Source organism: Bos mutus, chromosome X (genome assembly GCF_027580195.1).
Source record: "Bos mutus isolate GX-2022 chromosome X, NWIPB_WYAK_1.1, whole genome shotgun sequence".
NCBI classification, from domain to species: Eukaryota; Metazoa; Chordata; class Mammalia; order Artiodactyla; family Bovidae; genus Bos; species Bos mutus.
This window is the reverse complement of record NC_091646.1, coordinates 81,815,100-81,842,177: the sequence shown is the minus strand read 5'-3', so window position 1 is coordinate 81,842,177 and position 27,078 is coordinate 81,815,100. Positions and strand designations below refer to the sequence as shown.

The 27,078-nt window shown below is 38.0% G+C and overlaps 1 protein-coding gene across 2 annotated transcripts in view; it reads right to left on the bottom strand.

Annotated features, from left to right (window-relative positions):
* Positions 1 to 5,246: 5,246 nt before the first annotated feature.
* The window catches only part of KLF8 (KLF transcription factor 8), a 353,812-nt gene continuing 331,980 nt past the window's right edge, over positions 5,247 to 27,078 (bottom strand). For both annotated transcript variants that reach the window (XM_070365873.1, XM_070365871.1), the window contains one exon: positions 5,247 to 11,447. In XM_070365873.1, coding sequence (XP_070221974.1) covers positions 11,266 to 11,447 — 182 coding nt within the window. In that variant the 3' untranslated portion in view covers positions 5,247 to 11,265. The remainder of the gene's footprint in view (positions 11,448 to 27,078) is intronic.

Below are 27,078 nucleotides of genomic sequence, written 5' to 3'. Positions count from 1 at the left end.
AGGTAATGTAATTGCAGGTGCTCAAGCATGAATTTATATATTAACTGCCCCAAGTAACTCCAAGCATATTTTTTTCAGAATAGAAGTGTTTTGTGTCCACTGTTCCTTTGACCATATTCTCTGACAGTGTTACAAGTTGTTTCCTTCCTGAATTCTCAAGGACTTATATTAAACTCTCAAGCCAAAGTCCTTTATTTCTCTTAATACAAAGGCACAGTAATCTGGTACGTGTGGATCATTCCAAAACAATATGATTTGAAGATCATTCCATACAGGCTAATGTACATTTACTTCATTCCCATTAACTCCTGCATTATGTTCCACAGTATAAGTTATACCATCATTTCAGTTCAGTCGCTCAGTCGTGTCCGACTCTTTGCGACCCCATGAATCGCAGCACACCAGGCCTCCTTGTCCATCACAAACTCCCGGAGTTCACTCAGACTCACATCCATCGAGTCAGTGATGCCATCCAGCCCTCTCATCCTCTGTCGTCCCCTTCTCCTCCTGCCCCCAATCCCTCCCAGCATCAGAGTCTTTTCCAATGAGTCAACTCTTCGAATGAGGTGGCCAAAGTACTGGAGTTTCAGCTTTAGCATCATACCTTCCAAAGGAATCCCAGGGCTGATCTCCTTCAGAATGGACTGGTTGGATCTCCTTGCAGTCCAAGGCACTCTCAAGAGTCTTCTCCAACACCACAGTTCAAAAACATCAATTCTTTGGTGCTCAGCCTTCTTCACAGTCCAACTCTCACATCTGTACATGACCACTGGAAAAACCATAGCCTTGACTAGATGGACCTTTGTTGGCAAAGCAATGTCTCTGCTTTTCAATATCAGGAAGCAACAGTTAGAACTGGACATGGAACAATAGACTGGTTCCAAATAGGAAAAAGAGTACGTCAAGGCTGTATATTGTCACCCTGCTTATTTAACTTATATGCAGAGTACATCATGAGAAATGCTGGGCTGGAGGAAGCACAAGCTGGAATCAAGATTTCCAGGAGAAATATCAATAACCTCAGATATGCAGATGACACAACCCTTACGGCAGAAAGTGAAGAGGAAATAAAAAGCCTCTTGATGAAGGTGAAAGAGGAGAGTGAAAAAGTTGGCTTAAAACTCAACATTCAGAAAACGAAGATCATGACATCTGGTCCCATCATTTCATGGGAAATAGATGGGGAAACAGTGGAAACAGTGTCAAACTTTATTTTTTGGGGCTCCAAAATCACTGCAGATGGTGACTGCAGCCATGAAATTAAAAGATGCTTACTCCTTAGAAGAAAAGTTATGACCAACCTAGATAGGATATTGAAAAGCAGAGACATTACTTTGCCAACAGAGTTATACCATAGTTCATTGTCATTCCCTTGTTGATAGACGTTTATGTTCTTTATAATTTTTCATGGTTATAATCAGTGCTGAAACAAACATCTTTACTGTATATGCACCAACCTCTGTATATAATATATTACCTCTCTGTAACACCCCAAAGTCAAATTTCTGAGACATAGAGTATTTGATATTTTTGGTAATAATTAACAGAAAAAAAATTTAATCCAGTGTGACTACCATTTTTTAACTCCAACCAGTAGTGTATAATAATTGCCCATTTCCATATATTTTGCCAACACTTGTTCTTATGAAACTTACATATTCCAGTCAAATTAGTGGGAAATAGTTCTCATTCTATTTTTTTTTAAGTTTGTATTACTTATTTTAAAATGTTTATTGGAGTATAGTTGATTTAAAATATTACAATAGTTTCTGCTGTACAGCAAAGTGAATCAGTTATACATCTACAAATATCCACTGCTTTTTAGATTCTTTTCTCATATAGGTCATTACAGAGTATTGAGTTCCATGTATTATACAGTAGGTCTTTATTAGTTATGTATTTTATATATAGTAGTATGTATATGTCAACTATGGACAGAGGTTCATGACATTGTACAGGAGACAGGGATCAAGACCATCCCCATGGAAAAGAAATGCAAAAAAACAAAACATCTGTTGGAGAAAGCCTTTACAAATAGCCGTGACAAGAAGAGAAGCAAAAAGCAAAGGACAAAAGGAAAGATGTAGGAATCTGAATGCAGAGTAGCAAAGAATAGCAAGGAGAGATAAGAAAGCCTTCCTCAGTGATCAAGGCAAAGAAATAGAGGAAAACAACAGAATGGGAAAGACTAGAGATCTCTTCAAGAAAATTAGAGATACCAAGCGAACATTTCATGCAAAGATGGGCTCAATAAAGGACAGAAATGGTATGGACCTAACAGAAGCAGAAGATATTAAGAAGAGATGGCAAGAATACACAGAAAAACTGTACAAAAAAGATCTTCATGACCCACACAATCATGATGGTGTGATCACTGACCTAGAACCAGACATCCTGGAATGTGAAGTCAAGTGGGCCTTAGAAATCATCACTATGAACAAAGCTAGTGGAGGTGATGGAATTCCAGTTGAGCTATTTCAAATCCTGAAAGATGATGCTGTGAAAGTGCTGCACTCAATATGTCAGTAAATTTGGAAAGCTCAGCAGTGGTCACAGGACTGGAAAAAGTCAGTTTTCATTCCAATCCCAAAGAAAGGCAATGCCAAAGAATGCTCAAAGTACTGCACAATTGCCCTCATCTCACATGCTGGTAAAGTAATGCTCAAAATTCTCCAAGCCAGGCTTCAGCAATACGTGAACTGAGAAATTCCAGATGTTCAAGCTGGTTTTAGAAAAGGCAGAGGAACCAGAGTTCAAATTGACAACATCTGCTAGATCATCTAAAAAGCAAGAGAGTTCCAGAAAAACATCTGTTTCTGCTTTATTGACTATGCCAAAGCCTTTGACTGTGTGGATCACAATAAACTGTGGAAAATTCTGAAAGAGATGGGAATACCAGACCACCTGACCTGCCTCTTGAGAAACATGTATACAGGTCAGGAAGCAACAGTTAGAACTGGACATGGGACAACAGACTGGTTCCAAATAGGAAAAGGAGTACGTCAAGGCTGTATATTGTCACCCTGCTTATTTAACTTATATGCAGAGTACATCATGAGAAATGCTGGGCTGGAAGAAGCACAAGCTGGAAACAAGATTGCCGGGAGAAATATCAATAACCTCAGATATGCAGATGATACCACCCTTATGGCAGAAAGTGAAGAGGAGCTAAAAAGCCTCTTGATGAAAGTGAAAGAGGAGAGTGAAAAAGTTGGCTTAAAGCTCAATATTCAGAAAACAAAGATCATGGCATCTGGTCCCATCACTTCATGGGAAATAGATGGGGAAACAGTGGAAACAGTGTCAGACTTTATTTTTGGGGGGCTCCAAAATCACTGTAGATGGTGATTGCAGCCATGAAATTAAAAGACGCTTACTCCTTGGAGGAAAGTTATGACCAACTTAGATAGCATATTCAAAAGCAGAGACATTACTTTGCCAACAAAGGTCCATCTCATCAAGGCTATGGTTTTTCCTGTGGTCATGTATGGATGTGAGAGTAGGACTGTGAAGAAGGCTGAGCACCGAAGAATTGATGTTTTTGAACTGTGGTGTTGGAGAAGACTCTTGAGAGTCCCTTGGACTGCAAGGAGATCCAAGCAGTCCATTCTAAAAGAGATCAGCCCTGGGTGTTCTTTGGAAGATATGATGCTGAAGCTGAAACTTTGGCCCCCTCATGCAAAGAGTTGACTCATCGGAAAAGACTCGAATGCTGGGAGGGATTGGGGGCAGGAGGAGAAGGGTACGACAGAGGATGAGATGGCTGGATGGCATCACCAACTCGATGGACATGAGTTTGAGTGAACTCCGGGAGTTGGTGATGGACAGGGAGGCCTGCCGTGCTGCGATTCATGGGGTCGCAGAGTCGGACACGACTGAGAGACTCAACTGAACTGTACTGATATGTCAACTGCAATTCCAGTTTATCTATTCTCTCTTTTGCCCCTGGAAATCGTGTTTATTTTCTACATCTGTGACTCTATCTTTAGTTTGTAAATAAGTTCATTTGTATCTTATTATTAAATTTCACATATAAGTGATATCATTTAAAATGTTTTTTCTTTATCTGACTTAGTTCACTCAGTATGAGAATCTCTAGGTCCATCCATATTGCTGCAAATGACATTATTTAATTTTTACAAAGTCTAATTTCCATGATTAGTAGTAATATGAAACATCTTTTCATATGTTTATTGACTATATACTATCTGTGATAAATTTCTTATTCTTTTTTTTTTTACTCGTATGATTTTTAAATATGTGCTAGACATAAATCCTGTGTTATATTTGGATGTCTTTCAACTGTTTATGGTATTTTTACTATTCAAATGTTTTTAATTTTTAGTAGTTTTGAACATATATCTATTATGAGACAAGGCATTATTCTGTTTCTTTTCATGATGGTATTCCCTATTAGGGAGTGAATTTCTTGAGAACAGTGGTGTTTTATTCATCTGTATAGCAACCAGCAAAGAGCCTGTATTATTGATAGTTTTTCAGTCAGTATATTTGTAGCATCGAGTTGATGATGTTTTTAAACCAAAAGGATGACAGTGACTCTCATAATAAATAAATGAGTTAAAATATTATTGGGAAACTTATAAAGCCTGAGATTCCTTGTTTTATATCATTTGTAGTGAAAATCCCTTTCTGTCAGCCCCAAGAATATTTACTCTTCAATCTGTTCTTCTAGCTCTTGATCTTACTTTCTCATGATATCCTGCCCTTTACTTCTTTCCCAGCATCTCTCTGAAATACAAAGTTTTCCAAAGCAGGGTCCATAGACCACAGACAAGGCAGCTTCCCATATCCCCTACCCAGGGGTGGTATTTGTACTCAAGTAGCTTTGGAGTTTAAAATTGCCCCAATACCCTTCTCTCCTGAATTCCTTCTTAGGAAAAAACAAACAAGATGGTAAGGGAACAGGGATGGGCAAGGAAACCTAACCAGCTGAGTCTGTACCACACAGGGTGATTCACTCTAAGAAATATACAAAAGGGGCACAGCCTCCATTCAGTCCTGTTCAGGGACATGCTGATACAATCTCAAGAATGGGGAGGGCCTCATGTGCTTAAGCAGAGAAATTATTGTGTTTAAGATAGCCCAGCTTCCAACTTTACCCAGTTAAGGGAAAAAATGATCTACTTGTGCCATGCCATGTTGTAGAAAAGTAAAATGAAGACAAAGTCAAGATAATAGCCATGGATTCTGAAGGTTAAAAAATTTATTAGTTATAAAAGTACAATAATTAAACATAACAAGATTGCTTATTTCCCAAGCACACATCCTGCCTGGATGCCACAGAAAAGTCCCATTGGGTTAAAACAGAGTAATCTCCAAGTGACCATGCTAACTGAGGCAGTTTTTTAGTATTTCTGGGGGCCCAACAGACTTGTATATGAGAGATTGCTCATAATGCTAGGCTCAAAGCCATGCCTCTGGAACAAGAACTAGTATAAAATAGAAAAAAAAAAAAAAACCCCAAAAAACCCAGGGTGTTTCTCTAAATCACTGAAATAATGAGGCCCAGATATAGAAGTTATAAAGATTAAAGCTTAACAATATACTGCTCTATAATTTCTTTAAATAAAAATGACAAAAAACCCCAATCATTTCACTGTAGGCTCCTTTCCTCAACACAAAAATGAAGAGTCAGTTTCTGGTACTGTTTACCTACTGTGTCTCCCTGTCAAAAAAAAAAAAAAGATGAAAACCACTAGGGATTCTCTTCCTCTGTTTATTCAGAAATACAATGAAAACAGCACATATACAACAGTTATAATATCCAAAACAACTATATGTACTGATCCTGGGAAACATCTACTGGAAAGGAAGGAGAGTTTCTTAATAGGATAGTGTCTCTCCCCCTGTCTCCAACACTCCACCAGAAAAGAAATGGGAGGTAAAACCAGTATTTGAGAATCAAAGAAATATCCAGTCACTAGTGAAAATTCTATCCTCTTCCATTCCACTCCCAGCCCAACCACCCCACCCCATTTCCCTTCTACCTATACTGTTCATAATATAGTAAGTGTGGAAAGATAAAATGTAACTGGTGAAGCTGGACTGGCCAAGGTTTGAAAGGTTGTGGTAAATTTCCTCTGTACTTCTGACAGGGTGACATATAATGTGGTCCAGAAAGAGTGAGGGTAGGAGAAGAATACAGATTTTAAAGCAATGGATTTGGCCTACTTAATTCCTTTAGGCCCTAATATGCTTTGAGTATAGAAACAGGTGAGAATCCTATAGTTAGCAGTGAGTAGAACGTAGGGAGATTGAGAGTAAGAGATAATAGTGTTTCCAGTGACCACTCCAATTATCCTTGTTATTGACTCAAATTTAGCTTTTTATCATCAAGAAAGCTTAATACTCTCCTTCTTCTAGGATATAGACTTCTATAATTATCATCATAGTGGTAATCATATTACTTTGTTGTTCATTTAAGCATCACTTGTCATTTTTGCCAACATCCATTAATGATAATCCTCACAACATTCCTGTGAGGTAGATATTTGGATCCCCATTTTACAGATGGGTTAACTGAGGCACAAAGAGGTGATGTGACTTGCCTAAGGTCAGTAAAGTGAGAGATGAGAGAATACGGAAAAGAGATAACAGGGTAGCACCTCTATTGTCAGAGAGCCATATTTTTCAGTGAGAAAAGATAATGCTAAATGTTTCTTTAAATTGGGCACATTCACTTTCTTCAGCGTACATACTTCAACGTAGGTATTAGCACACTATGGAAGATCAATAATTTCCCTTGGCTTATTAAAGATTAGCTCAATTCCAAATGATCTGGTTCTTAAAAAAAACTTTTGAGAGAAGGATACACCCCAAGTTCCTGGAACTTAGGTCATAGAAATCAGTAATCCCTAAATTTTTCAGATTACTTTGTTTCAAAGAGCTGCTGGAGTTCTAAAAATGTACTATCATGTACATGAGCACTGTGCTCTAGGTGTTTCCATAGCTATACAAGTAAACAATTCATATACCACTATACAGGTACTCTGAAACTGAGCAATTAAGTAAGTAGATGGCAAAGTGTGGGAGCCAGGTTTCTCACTGTTGGAATGGAAGGTCAGAGTAAACAAAGGTTAAATTAATAGTAAACAAAGGATAAGATGATCCATGTGATAATGGATTGGAGTTGGATACATCAGTATGAACTCATGTTTAGCTTAATAAAGATATGGATGATTACATACAGAACTATATATAGATACATGTATGTATACATAGATATACATGGGTTAGTATATATGCATATATTTCCTTGCTCTATCAGCTGAAATGACCTAGAAGCAACAAGACAACTGTAGCAATAAGCATACCTAATGCCCAGATCTTGATTGCTAACAATTTTCCATTAACAGAAACCAGGACTCCTTAAACAAATGGTTGATTATAGGATTGGGGGAAAAAAAAATATATATATATATATATAAGATGAGCTTGGAGCATCTTGTAGTGCTACAAATTAAAGGTGTCCTTAAAAAAATGATGGGGTTTGTCAAAAGTACATGAAAGTCAAGCCAAAAGAGTGCCCAATGGTCAAAGCTGGAACTATTTGAGAAACAGAATAAGTTGGATTATAACCCAAAGTACAAAATAAATATCCATGAGTCCATAGTGATACCAATAAATGATTGGATAAATAAATAAATGAGAGAGAAGAGACAAATCTCCTATGCAGAATTTCCAATAATTATGTAGATACTCACCCTCAACGATGTACTGCATAGCTAACCACTCCTTAAGTGTAGGCTGTACATAGTGATTTCCTTCCAAAGAGTACAGTATGTAAGGTGGGACAGAGGATAAACCTGACAAACAATATCTCAGCCAGATGATCAAGATTAACATCAAGAGTATGTGTCATGTTAATATGTGTAGAAAATGGCAGTTCAACTTTGTGATTCTCATCCTCCAAACCTGTAAGCTCAGTTTAATCATGAGAAATAATTTAGATATTAGATATTAATTTAGGGGCTCCTCAAAACTGTCAAGGTCATAGGAAACAAGGAGAATCTGAGAAATTGTCACAACCCAAAGAAGCCTAAGGAGCTATGACTACTAAATGTGATGTGGTATCCTGAATGGATGCTGGAATAGAAAAATGATAATAGGTAAAAGCTAAGAAAATCTGAATAAAGTTTAGATTTTAGTTAATAGTAATGTATCATCATTACTTCATTAATTGCAACAAATATATCATTCTAATGAAAGATGCTAATAATAGGGAAAACTGGACTTGAGGTATAGGGAAACTCTGTACAATTTTCACAATTTTTCTATAAATCTAAAACTGTTTTAAAATAAAAAGTTTATTTAAGAAGTTATTCTTGCAAACCTTTCTGTCTTGCCCATACATAAATCACTCTACCTAATGTACTTAGCTGTTCATATTCTTAATATTTTTTCCTGAATTTTCCAATAATAATTATCAATAGTAATGTTCAACTGCCAATCATCTACAAATGGACGAATTCTACTGCAACAAATTCCAAGATATTATTCAGCCCTATAGAACAAAGCCATTTTCCACGCCATAGGCAACCATTCACATAATGGTGTTTTGCTGGTGTGGGCACAGTAAATTCAATATATTCCAAATGCTACCTTTGAGAGACAGTTCTTTTCCACATTTATTTAGCAAAGTTCTATGTGCTTTTGGTGTGATACAGCACTATATTGTATTTGAGTACCTGTACTTCATGAAATATTCTTAATGAATTTTGATATATTTCCTAAAGAATATGTAAATAATTTGTAAAGATTTTATCATTATTTGGAGGGAAGAGGACAATGAAAATAGGATTAGAATATTTTCCTGTCCAAGGACAATTAATAAATCATTAATAAAGTCCCTCATTACTTTACAGGGAAAATTTGAATAAAAGCTTAAAGATGTCAGGGATACCAATATTTGGAATCCTAATTAAATATCCTAGTTAGTAGGATTTGAACATAGTCTTTATTTACAAATAGATCATATGCTCCAATGCAAAAGATTTTGAGGTCTGAAGGGCACAGGTCAGTTATAAACTCTGAAAAAGAAGTCTCAAATCCAAACTCTGGAGAAAAAGAGTATGTCTTTGGATTCTACTGTGAAATACCATATCAACTACTCAATTATAAGCTTAACTTATGTATGATGGTAACTTTAACAACATAAGTTTCACCTTTAACAACCTGTCTTATAGCTGTCTTACTCCCTATGCTTTAACAATTAGTTTGGAGTGTGGAACTTGCAACCAAAAGTTAAGGGAAAACCTATATCAAAATAACAAGGCTAAAATAGTAAAAATCTACATATCATTTTGAAAATTACAGGTAGTCCTTGAATTTATGAGGATTTATGGCCTGGGAAGACACTGTAGCTTGAAATGAGATAAATCAAACCTGAGATATTATAGAAAGTGTTAAGAATAGAAAAATTGTGTGCCTAATGTTACATATCAATGACTATAAGCACAGGTTACTTACCATTTAGTCAACTGTAAATTATTCTGTAAGTGGCTTAAATTTTTCTGAAGCATAACATATAAAATTAGACAAGTACTGCAACCAATCATGTACAATTTTAAAATTTGGTTTAATAATGTGATCCCTGGGAGAGTGAGTGTGCAGGCCTATAAAACCTCAAAGAAACATCTTGGGAAGAAATCTGACCCATATTTGTCTCATCTGCAAAATATTAATGATGGGTAGGACTATATAGTTGATAGGATCCCTTCTTCGTACTAGAATTCTATAATTTAGTCAGAATAAATGGCCTTGGGAAGTAGCCTAAAGTATTCAAGAGAGACTGGTTAAATATCTGCCAAGGAAAGGGGATACCATATGAAGAGAATCTTTTCCAGGAGAGAAGCTGTGTTCACAATTAAGTGATTAAAAGCTTCCCCCCCAACCCTGGGAGAGGAAATCTGCCATGTGGAGGTAGATCTGAGGTCCAGTGCCTGAAACAGAGGGTTTTATGTCCCAGACATTATAATAAAGCAATCTGATTAGGTAACCAAATGTGTATATTATGCAACCTGCTATAATGGATAAAAGAAATGTCTTAGATGTTCACAGCAGTTGTAGAACATTAATACTATTAATACTTTTCACTAAAAACCTCTTATATTCCATTTGAAACATACAGGAATGCATTTAATAACCACATAATTAAGACATTTTTTCTTCTAACCTCTCACTGTGTAACATGGCCCCGGTGTGTCATTTTTTTCATCATGCAGTATGTTCATAACAGTAGCTTTACGTAAACAGAAGAATAAACAGTACAGCTATCACCTCAAGACACTGTCTCAACAGATTGTCATTTGAATGAGGCTTGTGATTACAGCACTTTCAATATCCTATACAAAGGAAAGTCCCCCTCTATTTGTTTACAGGGTCATCTTGGATCTACTTGTTCCTATCACTGCCCAATTTACTCTCTTGGAACATTTTTTTCCCATACTGGTATGTTAGTGTGTGCTTTGAAAATTTTGTCCAAGTTTAACATAACAAAGAATATAACTGTGCAGAAAAATCTTTAATCCTGAAGGAGGAGGAGGAAGAAGAGGAAGAAAAGGAGGACAAGAAGATCCTTTCATTCCCTTTGATGGACTAAAGAAGCAAGAAGCACCAGCACTGTCTGAAAACCAAAATGTAAGAACAAATAGGATTGGTTTTACACAATCTTTGCTTTTGGTATGGGACTCAGTTTATTCACCAAGAATGCGCTCTATACTCAGGACCCAAATACCTGTAAATCTTATTAACCAACTACAATGGTATGCCCTCTTTTGCCTGGGAACTTGAAAAAAGTCATTTTAGGACACTACCAACCACATTGATATATTGATTCAAAAATATGGATAAGAATTCTATAAAACAAGAGAAAAATAAGAAAAAAAAGCAGCATATGTTTGTTCACAGCCTTGAATTTGACTCCTGTTTTCTTATTGTAGGAAAAATGTCCTATCTCATAATGGGAAGGGGAAGGGGCAACCATGGGTGCCACACCGGAATTCAACCCATGTGGAGGTTGAAAAAAATTGGGGATGAGACAGGGAAGAAATGAAGATGGAATATAAGGAGTCTCCACGAGAGATCAGCTATCTTTTCCTCCAGTCTCATCAGTCTGGGTCAGTGAGCTGTATCCCATCCCACAGGCAAGCTGAGTCAAAGAGGAAAAGATGGTTATGATCTTATAGCACACGGGCGTGTGCACAAAAGAGACCAGTGCAGCTCTTCTAGTGCAGTCTGTACCGCTTACACGGTGTCATGGCGCCGGCGGTGCAGAGACAGGTGGTCAGAGCGAGAAAAGCTACGATTGCAGTCTGTGCACCGGAAAGGCTTGATGCCTGTGTGCTTGCGGAAATGGCGGGTGAGCTCATCTGAGCGAGCAAATTTCCAGGAGCAACCATCCCAAGTGCATTTATAAGGCTTCTCTCCTAAAAAAGGAAATATGACAAAACAAAAGAAGTCAGATAAGAGATGTTTGGATACTGGAAAGATAACAGAGTACATAACCTTTTATTAAGGCTTTGGTCAAAAATATAAGCAATCAACTTCGAAGACTTTTCTCCTTCACTTATACTTAAGTCCCAAAGAAAAGCCACGATGGTTGAAAGGAAAACACATAGGCTGTGCCTCAAACTGGCCTTTGTTTAAATCCTGGCTATAATATATACTAGCTGTGTGACCTTAAATAAGTCATTTATCCCTGGCTGGGTCTCTGTTTTCTCATCTCTTAAGAGGGATAAAAATATCTTACAAGGTTGTTTGAAACATTTTATCTTTTAAACACAGGCAACAAATGATGAAATTGAGATCCAAACCCAAATCATTAATATTTTCCACTATACCACATGGTAGTAACTATATTTCCTTCCCTAACACTTCGCAACAAATGGTATGAAATAGAACCATACTCACAGAAAGAATGTGTGATTCACTGGGATGGAATCTCAGCTAAGACCTTTCTCCGTGAAAGATCAGAAACTCAATGGCATGGAATTGGGTGAGGAGAAGTGTCAAGTCATACTATTTGAAATAGATACACTTGAGCTATATATTGAATATATATGCTCATATATATATATATATATATATATATATATATGAATGTATACAAAATTAAGTGAAAAAGTAATATAAAGAACATTAACACAATATGACTCCCATAGTGGTGTATATATCACCTAACACATATGTATATACTCAGAAAAAAGGCAAGATCAATACACTGAAATGTAAATTATGAGAGGAATTAATAGTGAGTGAATATCCAGAAGGTGAGAATGAGAATGGTGAGAAGAGAAATTTCTTTTTTCACTTTGCACCTTTCTGTATTGTTGGAATGTTTTAAAAAATCATGGTATTGTATCTTATAATAAAAATTTTAAAGTAAAAAGACAAGAAGCTATATAACAAAAAATAAATATTAACTATGGTTAAGGTCATAGGATTAGGGTAATGACTATTTTCCTTTTAATGTGCTTCCCTATTTCCCATCTTCCATAATGACCATGTATAATCCTATAATCATAAATAAGTGACAATGAAGATACACATTAATTATAAAAAATCATTTATTTTTGGCTGTGCTTGGTCTTTATTGCTGCACATGGACTTTCTCTAGCTGCGGTGAGCAGGGGCTACTCTTTGTTATGATGTGTTCTCATTGAGGTGGCTTCTCTTGTTATGAAGCACAGGCCCTATAGTGCATGGGCTTCAGTAGTTGTGGCTCTTGGGCTTAGTTGCATGTGAGATCTTCCTAGACCAGGGATCAAATCTGTGTCCCTGCATTGGCAGGTGGATTCTTAACCACTGGACCCCCAGGGAAGTTCAAATGCATTGGTATTTTAATGGTTTGTCTTACTCTAGCTCATTCTTCCCTTTCTTCTTATAAATGCTCCAGAGTATTTTATGTTGTAGTAAATTCTGGTGGCAATTTGGTTTGCATATGTTGTTTTTCAGCTTACTGTTCAACACTTACCAGTCTTTCCAAGTGCTTACTAATTTAATTAACTGTGCAACTTTCAAATAATATGCAACAGAATGACATTCACTCTAACTCACAGTTGCAGCAAATACCAAGGCAACTATTTTGAGGATTCATTCAAATTACTGATAATTTCAGTATTGATATCAATTATTTGATACCAATTACTGATAATTTCAATATTCAGACATTGATGCATTAGCTGTTAAGAATAATGAGATAAGAGTTGGATGTATTGAAAACAAAAGATGGACAATCAAATGTTATAAAATGAAAATAAAAAGTTACTGAATAGCTAAGCATCACACACACACACATGCACAGTAGGATCCCATTTATATTTCTTCAAACTATCTACCTCTGTGTCTCTGTGTCTGTTTCTCGTGCTATTTCCTTCTCTCTTTCTCTCTCTTTCTGATGCACACACACACACCAAGCAAAGAGAGAAGATCTGGAAGATGACACAGCAAATTATCAACAGTAGGAAGGAGAATGAGACTTCAGGTGATGTTGAGAGTATGTAAATGGGATTTCAGTTTGGTCTATATAATTATATTCCATCACCACACCACCCAGCTATCACAATGCTATAAATTTTGTTGCAATATCTTAAGAATTTCTCCCGAGAACTTCTATATTCTCTACAATCAAATGAAGAAAATTTTACTTGTAAAGCAGTGAGACCTTCTGATCAAAAGAGCTCATTGGCTAGAATAAAAAGATTACAGCATTCATCAAGGAGACTAATTTTTCCTATTGCAAAAGCTGTTACTTTTTATTATCATTGAACTGGCTCCTGTTTGTGCCAATGCATTTCATGTGGCACAACTCATGACCTTCTTTAGTACATCACTGATACTGAAGAATAAACATACATAGGGAAATTAATTCATAATATAAATTATACATATTAGCTATGTGACAAAATAGGAAATAAATTCCAATGGTAGAAAATCTGTGGGCTAGTGTTACAGCATTAAGCTTGACACATGGGTAGGTTTTAGATGGGTAGAACAGAAGGCAAAAAGCAACCCAGTCAGTTGGGGGCATGGGCTGATAAAGAAGTACAATAAATGATGCATGGGGTCAGCCATACTAAAGTATCTTTACATAAATTTCATGAGATGGCCCTTATTACAAAGTTTAAACTAAAGAATTCAAAATTTAGCCTGAAATACAGTGACATACCAAAGTGGAGGACAGTGAGAATAGTCTGTTTTAAATATAGGCAATAAGGGGGATGCATTGACTATAAAGAATTTTAAAACAAAATAAACTATAAGTTTGCTCTTTATCACCATATTCCAATTGTAAGTCAATGATAAGATACTCCTTCCAGCTATGACAAACAGCTCCCACTGCCTTTTTCAGAAGGCAATGGTTGGAGGGAGGGGGAATGTGCAACACTAAACATTTTTAAACTCAAAAATGGCTTGATCATGTTGAATGTTGAAATGATCTAGCCATGATATGCAAGATGGATTACAATGGGTACAAAGCTACTGGCTTAATCTATTGTCTGGCACATATAGGTACTCAAAATATTTATTGAATTGATGAGGGACACTAGAGTAAATGTACCATAAGATTGAAATAAATAAAATCAGAAATAAAAGACAAGATATTACAATGGATGCATCAGAAATAAAAATTTTCAGAAAAGACAATTACAAATAACTATATGCCAACAAACTAGATAACTTATAAGAAATGGATAAATTCCTAGAAACATAACCTACAAAAAGTAAATTAAAAAAAAAGAAAACAGGAAGCCTGAATAGATCAATAACAAATAAAGAGATTAAATCAGTAATCAAAAATCTCTGAACAAAGAAAAGCCCAGGACCAGAATGCTTCACAAATGAATTCTACAAAACATTCAAAGATTTATACTAATTCTTCTTAATATCTTCCAAAAAATGGGAGAGGAGGGAACACTTCCAAACTTATTCTATGAGGACAGCATCAAACTGAATTCAACAGTACATTAAAAGGACTATGCACCATGATCAAGTTAGACTTATCCCTAGGATGATGCAAGGAATAGTTCAGGGTACTTTAATCAATCAATGGGATAAAACACATTACCACATTTAAGAAAAAATTTGCATGATTATTTTAATAGCTGCAGGAAAGCACTTGAAAAAGTTCAGGGGGGATTTTCAAGATGGCAGAGGAGTAAGACATGGAGATCACCTTCCTTCCCACAGATACATCAAAAATACATCTGCATGTGGAACGACTGCTACAGAACACCTTCTAAATGCTGGCAGAAGACCCCAGAGTTCCAAAAGGGCAAGCTAAACTCCACAGAATGAAGTAGGACAAAAGATAAAGATTAAAAAAAGAGACAAAGGAATTGGGATGGAGACCTGTATCCCAGGGAAGGAGCCATGAAGGAGAAAAAATTTCCACACACTCAGAAACCCCCTCACGGGCAGGGACAGAGAAGCTTCAGAACCTTAAAGGGGAACTCAGCAACAGGTGCTTGGAAGGCAAAATGGATAGAATTCACCAGAGTTGGTTGTCGATTAGCACATCCCAGCCCAAGACACTGTTTGCACACCTGCCATGGCACGTGGGGATTGGGTGCTGAGGCTCAGGCTTCAGAGGTCAGACCCCAGGGAGAGGACGGGGGTTGCCTGCCATGAATATAATTCTGAGAGGGCTAGTATGACACAGCTGAGGGATCCAGGGAAAAGCCTGAGCCTACCACAGGGGCAAGAGATAATTGTAATAGGGACCCTTTAACTCCACACAGATCACAGGACCCCACCTTTGTGTGTGCCAGAGGTGGGAAAAGCTGCAGCTGTGGACTTTAGTGCCGGAGGCTGAGATAACTGGCTGGCCACCACAAAGGTTGGCATGAGTGCTGGAGGCAGAACTAGCTACAACTGAAGTTTGAGATCCCAGAGGGGGATATGCCAGCCAGATGGCCACCACCAAAGCCTGCTCAAGTGCCAGAGGCAGGGGAAAAGATGCCACTACAGTCCTGATCCCAGTGGTTGCCGCTATCATCAAGCTGTGAGTAGCTGCAGTTCACTGCCCACACCTTTCTGGGAGGCTATGCAGCTTGGCTTGGCCGAGAGACACACAACATAGGGCCAATTCCCTGGGGGAGCCCGGGACCTGACTAAGGCAGGAGCAAATTCTTACAGGCCTTGGCCACCACAGGCATTCCCCTCACACACCAATTGTGTCTGTTGTAAACCTCTCCTTTTGCAGCCCAACTGAGTGAGTGAGACCAAATAAGCTGCCACTTTTGCCCCCTCTTATCTGGACAGGGAAAAGACACTGGGGGGCAGCCTACAAGCAGAGGTAGGGGCAAAACCAAAGCTGAGCACCTAGGGCTGTGTGGACAGAGAAGAGGCAGGGAAATAACTTCTGCAGCTTCAGGTTCACCAGATTAAATCCCCACAACTAGTTTGAGACTGTGGACTTAGGGGGCAATTGTGGACTTTGGAAGCAAGTATAAGCTGGAGTGAGGCCACATCTCAGTCTGAGCTGGCCCCACAGTGCCCACAGCAGATCCAGAGACCTTCCTAAAAATATTGGAGGACTTAAGAGTAGGCAGTTTGACTGGAGTTCACTGTGTGGTGAGGACAACAGAGGACATAGGAGGACATTCTTCTTACTACTACTCTCCTTCTATTTTTGTCTTTTTCTTTTTTGTATTCTTCTGTTGCTATTTTATTATTCCATTTTTTTAAGAAAAATTACTTAATTTTTTCCTTTTAAAATGCTTTTACTTTAAAATAAATTTTATTTTTCTCATTTACAGTACTTTTTTGTTATGTTGCATTTTTTTTCTATAGTTTTGGTTTTGTATTTTTGCTAATCTAGATTGTAGTATTCATTTTCACTTATAGGTTTCTTTATTGGTTTGATTGCTCTCTTCTTTTTTTGGTCCCTGTTTTTGTTCTTTTTTTCTAACTTCTTTGCTTTTTCTGAGGCTGTGAGTTTCTTTGGGAGTTCTTGTCTGTTTAGTGTTATTTTTAACTTTTGTCTTTGAGTTTTGTCTGTCCATGCTTTTCTTTGTTTGTTTGACTTCCTTATCCCCCTTTTTACTCTTTCTTCTCCTTTTTTCTCTTTCTTTCTCTTTCTCTTCTGTGCTGTGTGGCTAGTGGGTCCTTGGTGCTATAGTAAAGGATCAGGCCTGAACTTATGAAGTGGGAGACCCAAGTCCAGAACTTTGTACCACCAGAGAATTCTTGACACCGTGCAACATTAATCAACAAGAGTTCTCCTGAAGATCTCCATCTCAACAATAAGACCAGGCCCAACCCAAAGGTCAGCAAGATCTACTGTCAGACACTTCATGTGAAACTATAGAAAACAGTAATACAACTCTGCCCATTAGTAGACAGAGTACCCAAAGCCCTACCACACCAACAGATACCCCAAAACACACCACTGGATATGGCACTACCCTTCAGAGAGACAAGATCCAGTTGCATCCACCAGAATACAGGCACCAGTCCCCCTCAAGAGGAAACTTCACAAGGCATGGTCCAGCTCCACACACTGTGGGCAGACTCCACAAGTAACAGGAACTATGAACTTTTAGCCTGAATAAAGGAGACCTCAAACACAGTAAATTAAACAAAATGAAAAGGCAGAGAAATATGCATCAGGTAAAGGAATACAGTTAAAACCCATAAGACCAAACAAATGAAAAATACCTATTTTCACTCCACCTGAAAATAATTCAGAGTAATGAGAGTAAAGATGATCCAAAATCTTGGTAACAAAATGGAGGCATTTTGTTAAACAGAATTTTGTTTAACATTTGTTTAAACATTTCGATAAACAGAATTGAGGTATGGATTGAGAGGTCTTCTCAGGTGGCGCTAGTGGTAAAGAACCTGCCTGCCAATGCAAGAGATGTAAGAGATGTGGGTCCAATCCCTGGGTTGGAAAGATCTCCTAGAGGATGGCATGGCAACCTGCTCAAGTATTCTTGCCTGGAAAAGCCCATGGAGAGAAAAACCTGGCAGGCTACCGTCCATAAGGTCACACAGAGTTGGACATGATTGAAGTGACTTAGCACCTATATGAATTGAGAAGATAACAAGCACATAGAAAGAATAAAACATAGACAATCAGCAATGAACAACAAATAACTGAGATATAAAATACACTATAGGAAACCAATAACAGAATAACTGAAGCAGAAAAATGGATAAATGATCTGGATAATAGAATGGTGGAAATAACTGAAGTATAGCAGAATAAAGAAAAAAGAATGAAAAGAAATGAAGATAGTCTAAGAGACCTCTGTGACTACATTAAGTAAACCAACATTTAAATTATAGGAGTCCCAGAAAAAGAAGAGAAAATGAAAGGGTATGAGAAAATATATGAGATTATAGGTGAAAATTTCCCTAACATGGAAAAGGAAATAGCAACCCAAGTCCAGAAAGCCCAGAGAGTCCCATACAGGATAAATCCAAAGAGAAACACACTCAAACACATAATAGTCAACTAACAATAATTAAACAGAAAGAAAAAATATTAAAATAATCAAGGAAAAAGCAACAAATAATGTACAAGAAGATCCCCATAAGGTTAACAGTTTATCTTTCAAGAGAAATTCTGCAGGGCAGAAGGGAGTGGCAGGATATACTTAAAGTGATGAGAGGAGAAAACTTACAACCAAGATTACTGTATCCAGCAAAGGTCTCATTCAGATATGCTGGAGAAATCAAAAGCTTTAAACATAAGCAAAATTAATAGAATTCAACACCACAAATCCAGCTTCACATCAAATGCCAAAGGAATTTCTTTAGACAGGAAATGGGAGGAAAAAGATATACAAAAACAAAGTCAAATCGATAAAATAAATGGTAGATCATATATATCAATAGCCACCTTAAATGTAAATGAGTGAAATGCTCCCACAAAAAGACAAAGACTGGCTGAATGGACCCCTATGCATGCAATCTACAAAGATGAACCTCATACTTTGGGACACATGCAGACTGAAAGTGAGTGTCCAGAAAAAGATGTTCCATACAAATGGAAATCAAAAGAAAGAAAGAGTAACAATACTCATATCAGATAAAATAAACTTTAAAGACTGTTACAAGAGATAAGGAAGGACACTACGAAATGATCAACGGATCAATCCAGGAAGAATATATAGCAATTATAAATATATATGCACCCAACTTAGGAGGACCTCAAGACATTAGGCAAATGTTAACAAATATAAAAGGGGAAATTGACAGCAACACAATAATGGTGGGTGATTTTTAACACCCCACTCACACCAATGGACAGATCATCCAGACAGAAAATTAATAAGAAAACAAAAGCCTATAATGACACATGGGGCCAAATGGATTTAACTGCTATAATAGGACATTTCATCCAAAAGAAGTAGAATTCACTTTTTTCTCAAGCCCACAGGGATCATTCTCCAGGATAGATCATATGCTGCATCACAAATCAAGCCTTGGTAAATTTAAAAAAATTGAAACTGTATCCAGCATTTTTTTATCACTAAAATGCTATAAGACTGGATATCAACTACAGGGAAATAAAACTATAAAATATACACACACATGGACTCTAAAAAATACCCTCCTGAATAACCAACAGGTCATTGAAGAAATCAAAGAAGAAATAAAAATATATCTAGGAATGTATGACAGTGAAAACCTTAACTCAAAACCTATGGGATGCAGTAAAAGCACTGCTGAGAGAGAAGTTTATAGCAATATAAGCCTACAGCAAGAAAAAATAAAAACATCAAATAACCTAACATTAGACCAGTGCAGGTGATGAAATTCCAGTTGAGCTACTTCAAATCCCCAAAGATGATGCTGTGAAAGTGCGGGACAAAATACGCCAGCAAATTTGGAAAACTCAGCAGTGGCCACAGGACTGGAAAAGGTCAGTTTTCATTCCAATCCCAAAGAAAGGCAATGCCAAAGAATGCTCAAATTACCACACAATTGCACTCATCTCACATGCTAGTAAAGTAATGCTCAAAATTCTCCAAGCCAGGCTTCAGCAATACATGAACCGTGAACTTCCTGATGTTCAAGCTGGTTTTAGAAAAGGCAGAGGAACCAGAGATCAAATTGCCAACATCTGCTGGATCATTGAAAAAGCAAGAGAGTTCCAGAAAAGCATCTATTTTTGCTTTATTGACTATGTCAAAGCCTTTGACTGTGTGGATCACAATAAACTATGGACATTCTGAAACAGATGGGAATACCAGACCACCTGATCTGCCTCCTGAGAAATCTGTATGCAGGTCAGGAAGCAACAGTTAGGACTGGACATGGAACGACAGACTGGTTCCAAATAGGAAAAGGAGTACATCAAGGCTGTATATTGTCATCCTGCTTATTTAACTTCTATGCAGAGTACATCATGAGAAACGCTGGACTGGAAGAAACACAAGCTGGAATCAAGATTGCCGTGAGAAATATCAATAACCTCAGATATGCAGATGACACCACCCTTATGGCAGAAAGTGAAGAGGAACTAAAAAGCCTCTTGATGAAAGTGAAAGAGGAGAGTGAAAAGTTGGCTTAAAGCTCAACATTCAGAAAATTAAGATCATGGCATCCGGTCCCACCACTTCATGGGAAATAGATGGGGAAACAGTGGAAACAGTGTCAGACTTTATTTTTTTGAGCTCCAAAATCACTGCAGATGGTGACTGCAGCCATGAAATTAAAAGACGCTTACTCCTTGGAAGGAAAGTTATGACCAACCTAGATAGCATATTCAAAAGCAGAAACATTACTTTGCCAACAAAGGTTCGTCTGATCAAGGCTATGGTTTTTCCTGTGGTCATGTATGGGTGTGAGAGTTGGACTGTGAAGAAAGCTGAGCACAGAAGAATTGATGCTTTTGAACTGTGGTGTTGGAGAAGACTCTTGAGAGTCCCTTGGACTGCAAGGAGATCCAACCAGTCCATTCTGAAGGAGATCAGCCCTGGGATTTCTTTGGAGGTAATGATGCTGAAACTGAAACTCCGGTACTTTGGCCATGCGAAGAGTTGACTCACTGGAAAAGACTCTGATGCTGGGAGGGATTTGGGGCAGGAGGAGAAGGGGACGACAGAGGATGAGATGGCTGGATGGCATCACTGACTCGATGGACATGAATCTGAGTGAACTCCGGGTGTTTGTGATGGACAGGGAGGCCTGGCGTGCTGCAATTCATGGGGTTGCAAAGAGTCGGACATGATTGAGCGACTGAACTGAACTGAACTGAACTGAACTAGAAAAAGGAGCACAAAAATCTCTAAAGTTAGTTGAAGGAAATAAATCAAAAGATCAGAGCAGAAATAAATGAAATAGAAATAAAAAACAACAGCAAAAATCAATGAAACTAAAAGCTTTTTATATGAAAAAATACACAAAATAGATGAACCTTTAGCCAGACTTATCAAAAACAAAAGGGAGAGGACTCAAATCAATAAAATTAAAAATGAAAAAGGAGAAATTACAACAGAAAAGGTGGAAATACAAAGGATCATAAGAAACTACCACAAGCAACTATATGCCAATACGGTGGACAACCTAAAAGAAACGGACAAATTCTTAGAAAGGTACAACCATCCAAGACTGAAACAGGGAGAAATAGAAAATATGAACACACCAATCACAAGCACTGAAATTTCAAACTGTGTCAAATTTTTCTAGCAACAAATTGCCCAAAGCCTGATGATTTCACAGGTGAATTCTACCAAAAGTTTAGAGAAGAGCTAATATCCATTCTGGGCCTCCCTGGTGGCTCAGATGGTAAAGAATCTGCCTGTACTGTGAGAGACCTGAGTTCAATCCCTGGGTTGGGAAGATCCCATGGAGGAAGGCATGGCAACCCGCTCCAATATTCTTGCCTGGATAATTCCATGTGCAGAGGAGCCTGGCAGTATACAGGCCACTGAGTCATAAAGAGTTGGACATGACTAAGTGACTAAGCACAGCACAACAGCTCTCTTACTCAAACTCTTCCAGAAAATTGCAGAGGAATGAAAACTCCCAAACTCATTTTACAAGACTACCATCAGCACCCTAACACAAAAACCAGACATAGATACCACAAGAAAGATAGTAACAATAACCCTGTGTATGAGACAGCAAAAGAGACACTGATGTATAGATCAGTCTTATGGACTCTGTGGGAGAGGGAGAGGGTGGGGAGATTTGGGAGAATGGCATTGAAACATGTATAATATCATGTATGAAATGAGTCGCCAGTCCAGGTTCGATGCATGATACTGGATGCTTGGGGCTGCTGCACTGGGACGACCCAGAGGGAGGGTATGGGGAGGGAGGAGGGAGGAGGGTTCAGAATGGGGAACACAGGTATACCTTTGGCGGATTCATTTTGATATTTGGCAAAACTAATACAATATTGTAAAGTTTAAAAATAAAATAAAATTAAAAAAAAAAAATTACAGGCCAATAACCTTGCTTAACATGAATGCAAAAATCCTTAACAAAATACTAGCAAACCAAATCTCAAAACACATAAAAAGGATCATATATCATGATCATGTGGGGTTTATCCCAGGGATACAAAGATACTTCAATATACACAAATGAATCAATGTGATACATCATATTAAGAAACTGAAAGATAAAAACACATGATCATCTCAATACATAATACCAAGAAAGCTTTTGACAAAATTCAACACCCATTTGTGATGAAAAATTCTCCAGAAAGTAGGCATAGAAGGAACCTACCACAGCATAATAAAAGCTATATATGACAAGAAAGAAACAAAGTGAAGTTGCTCAGTTCAGTTCAGTTCAGTTGCTCAGTCTTGTCCGACTCTTTGCGACCCCGTGAATCACAGCATGCCAGGCCTCCCTGTCCATCACCAACTCCCAGAGTTCACCCAGACTCATGTCTATCGAGTTGGTGATGCGATCCAGCCATCTCATCCTCTGTCGTCCCCTTCTCCTCCTGCCCCAAATCCCTCCCAGCATCAGAGTCTTTTCCAATGAGTCAACTCTTCCCATGAGGTGGCCAAAGTACTGGAGTTTCAGCTTTAGCATCATTCCTTCCAAAGAAATCCCAGGGCTGATCTTCAGAATGGACTGGTTGATTCTCCTTGCAGTCCAAGGGGCTCTCAAGAGTCTTCTCCAACACCACAGTTCAAAAGCATCAATTCTTCTGTGCTCAGCCTTCTTCACAGTCCAACTCTCACATCCGTACATGACCACTGGAAAAACCATAGCCTTGACTAGACGGACCTTTGTTGGCAAAGTCATGTAACACAGGGGACCCTCCCTTGTGTTCTGTTATGACCTAGAGGGGGTGAAAGGGCAAGGGAAGGAAGGCTCAAGAGGGAGGGGATATTTATATATAAATCAGTCATAATAATTATATATATATATAATAATTATGACTGATTCGCTTTAATATAAGGCAGAGATCACCACATCATTGTAAATAAATTATCCTCCAATAAAGAAAAAGAAAAAAGTTCAAAATCCATTCATAATTAAAATGTTCAACAGAACAGTTATATAGGAACTTCATACAATTTATATGTGATAACAGGTAACATAATAACTGATAGGAAAAAAGTTAAAGCTATGCTCTAAGATCCAGGGCAAGGTAAGGCTCGTGAATCTTCCCATTCCTTTTTGACATAATACTGGAATTCACAGATAGAGCATTACATAAGAAAAGGAAATAAAAGGTAACCAAGATTCTCAGCAGAACTATCAAAGAAATGAAAATCAAAACTACAATGAGGTATCACCTCACCCTAGTCAATATAACCATCATCAAAAAATCTACAAACAACAGATGGTGGAGAGGATGTGGAGGAAAAGGAACCCTTCTACACTGTGGGAATGTAAGTTATTACAGCCACTGTTGAAAATAGTATGGAGGTTCTTTAAAAACTAAAAGTAGTGTTGCCATATGATCTAGAAATCCCACTCTTTGGCATATATCCAGACAAAATGATAATTCGAAAAGATACATGCACCCCTGTTTTCATAGCAACACTATTCACAATAGCTAAGGCATGGAAATAACCTAAATGTCCATTGACAGATGAATGGATAAAGAAGATGTACGTATATCAGGCTTCCCTGATAGCTCAGTTGGTAGAGAATCTGCCTGCAATGCAGGAGATCCCGGTTCAGTTCCTGGGTTGGGAAGATCCCCTGGAGAAGGGATAGGTTACCCATTGCAGCATTCTGGCCTGGAGAATTCCATGGACTGTATAAATTTACGAGGTTGCAAAGAGTTGAACACGACTGAGCAACTTTCACTTCACTTTCACTTCACTTCACACATATGCAATGGATTCAGTTCAGTTCAGTTCAGTTCAGTTGCTCAGTCGTGTCCAACTCTTTGCGACCCCATGAATTGCAGCATGCCAGGCCTCCCTGTCCATCACAAACACCCGGAGTTCACTCAGATGCACGTCCATCGAGTCGGTGATGCCATCCAGCCATCTCATCCTCTGTCGTCCCCTTCTCCTCCTGCCCCCAATCCCTCCCAGCATCAGAGTCTTTTCCAATGAGTCAACTCTTCCCATGAGGTGGCCAAAGTACTGGAGTTTCAGCTTTAGCATCATTCCTTCCAAAGAAATCCCAGGGCTGATCTCCTTCAGAATGGACTGGTTGGATCTCCTTGCAGTCCAAGGGACTCTCAAGAGTCTTCTCCAACACCACAGTTCAAAAGCATCAATTCTTCTGTGCTCAGCCTTCTTCACAGTCCAACTCTCACATCCATACATGACCACAGGAAAAACCATAGCTTGAGTAGATGAACCTTTGTTGGCAAAGTAATGTTTCTGCTATTGAATATGCTATCTAGGTTGGTCATAACTTTCCTTCCAAGGAGCAAGCATCTTTTAATTTCATGGCTGGAGTCACCATCCTCAGTGATTTTGGAGCCCCCAAAATAAAGTCTGACACTGTTTCCACTGTTTCCCCATCTATTTCCCATGAAGTGATGGGACCAGATGCCATCATCTTCGTTTTCTGAATGTTGAGCTTTAAGCCAACTTTTTCACTCTCCCCTTTCACTTTCATCAAGAGGCTCTTTAGTTCCTCTTCACTTTCTACCATAAGGGTGGTGTCATCTGCATATCTGAGGTTATTGATATTTCTCACGGCAATCTTGATTCCAGCTTGTGTTTCTTCCAGTCCAGCGTTTCTCATGATGTACTCTGCATAGAAGTTAAATAAGCAGGGTGACAATATACAGCCTTGACGTACTCCTTTTCCTATTTGGAACCAGTCTGTTGTTCCATGTCCAGTCCTAACTGTTGCTTCCTGACCTGCATAGAAATTTCTCAAGAGGCAGATCAGGTGGTCTGGTATTCGCATCTTTTTCATAATTTTCCACAGTTTATTGTGATCCACACAGTCAATGGCTTTGGCATTGTCAATAAAACAGAAATAGATGTTTTTCTGGAACTCTCTTGCTTTTTCCATGATCCAGCGGATGTTGGCAATTTGATCTCTGGTTCCTCTGCCTTTTCTAAAACCAGCTTGAACATCAGGAAGTTCACGGTTCACGTACTGCTGAAGCCTGGCTTGGAGAATTTTGAGCATTACTTTACCAGCATGTGAGATGAGTGCAATTGCGTGGCAGTTTGAGCATTCTTTGGTATTGCCTTTCTTTGGGATTGGAATGAAAACTGACCTTTTCCAGTCCTGTGGCCACTGCTGAGCTTTCCAAATTTGCTGGCATATTGAGTGCAGCACTTTCACAGCATCATCTTTCAGGATTTGAAATAGCTCATCTGGAATTCCATCACCTCCACTAGGTTTGTTCATAGTGATGCTTTCTAAGGCGCACTTGACTTCACATTCCAGGATGTCTGGCTCTAGGTCAGTGATCACACCATCGTGATTATCTGGGTTGTGAAGATCTTTTTTGTACAGTTCTTCTGTGTATTCTTGCCACCTCTTCTTAATATCTTCTGCTTCTGTTAGGTCCATACCATTTCTGTCCTTTATCGAGCCCATCTTTGCATGAAATGTTCCCTTGGTATCTCTAATTTTCTTGAAGAGATCTCTAGTCTTTCCCATTCTGTTGTTTTCCCCTATTTCTTTGCATTGATCGCTGAAGAAGGCTTTCTTATCTCTCCTTGCTATTCTTTGGAACTCTGCATTCAGATGCTTATATCTTTCCTTATTACTAATCCACAAAAATAATGAAACAATGCCATTTGCAGCAACATGGATGGATCTAGAGATTATCATACTAAGTGAAGTAAGTCAGAAAGAGAAAGACAAATACCATATAATATCATCTGTATGTGGAACCTAAAATGTTCCACAAATGAGCCTATCTATGAAAGAGAAAAAGATTCACAGACTTATGGCCGAAAGGAAGGGGGGTGTGGGAGAGGGATGCATCGAGAGCTTACAGTCAGCAGATGTAAACTATTATATATAGAATGGATAAACAACAGGTCCTACTATAAGCACAGATAACTACAGTCAATATCCTGTGATAAACCATAATGGAAAATATAAAAAGAATACACACACACACACACATATACGGACACATATAGACACACACACACACACTGAATCACTTTGTTGTACAAGAGAAATTAATTCAATGTTGTAAATCAACTACATTTCAAGGCACCCAAATCAGAAAGGAAGAAATAAAGTTACCTCCATTTGCAGATGATAAGATCATATACATACACAACCACAAATTTTAAACAAACAAAAAACTAAAGCATTTAGAACTAATTCAAGAGTTCAATTAACCTTAAATATACAGAATGAAAATATGAAAATCACTCACATTTCTAAACACAAACAACAAAGTATCTGAAACAGAAATCAAGGAAACAAGACAATTCAAAATAACTACAAAAAGAATATAATAGGAATAAATTTAACTAATGAGGCTGAAGACTTGTGTATAGAAAATTATAAAACACTGATGAAGGAAATTAAGGAAGGCATAGGTGAATGGAAAGATATCTCATGTTCATGGGTTGGGAAAATTAACATTGTTAAAATATCCATAATACCCAAAATGACCTACAGATGCAATTCAACCACAGATTCAATGTGACTCCTATCAAAACTCCAGTGGTAGTTTTT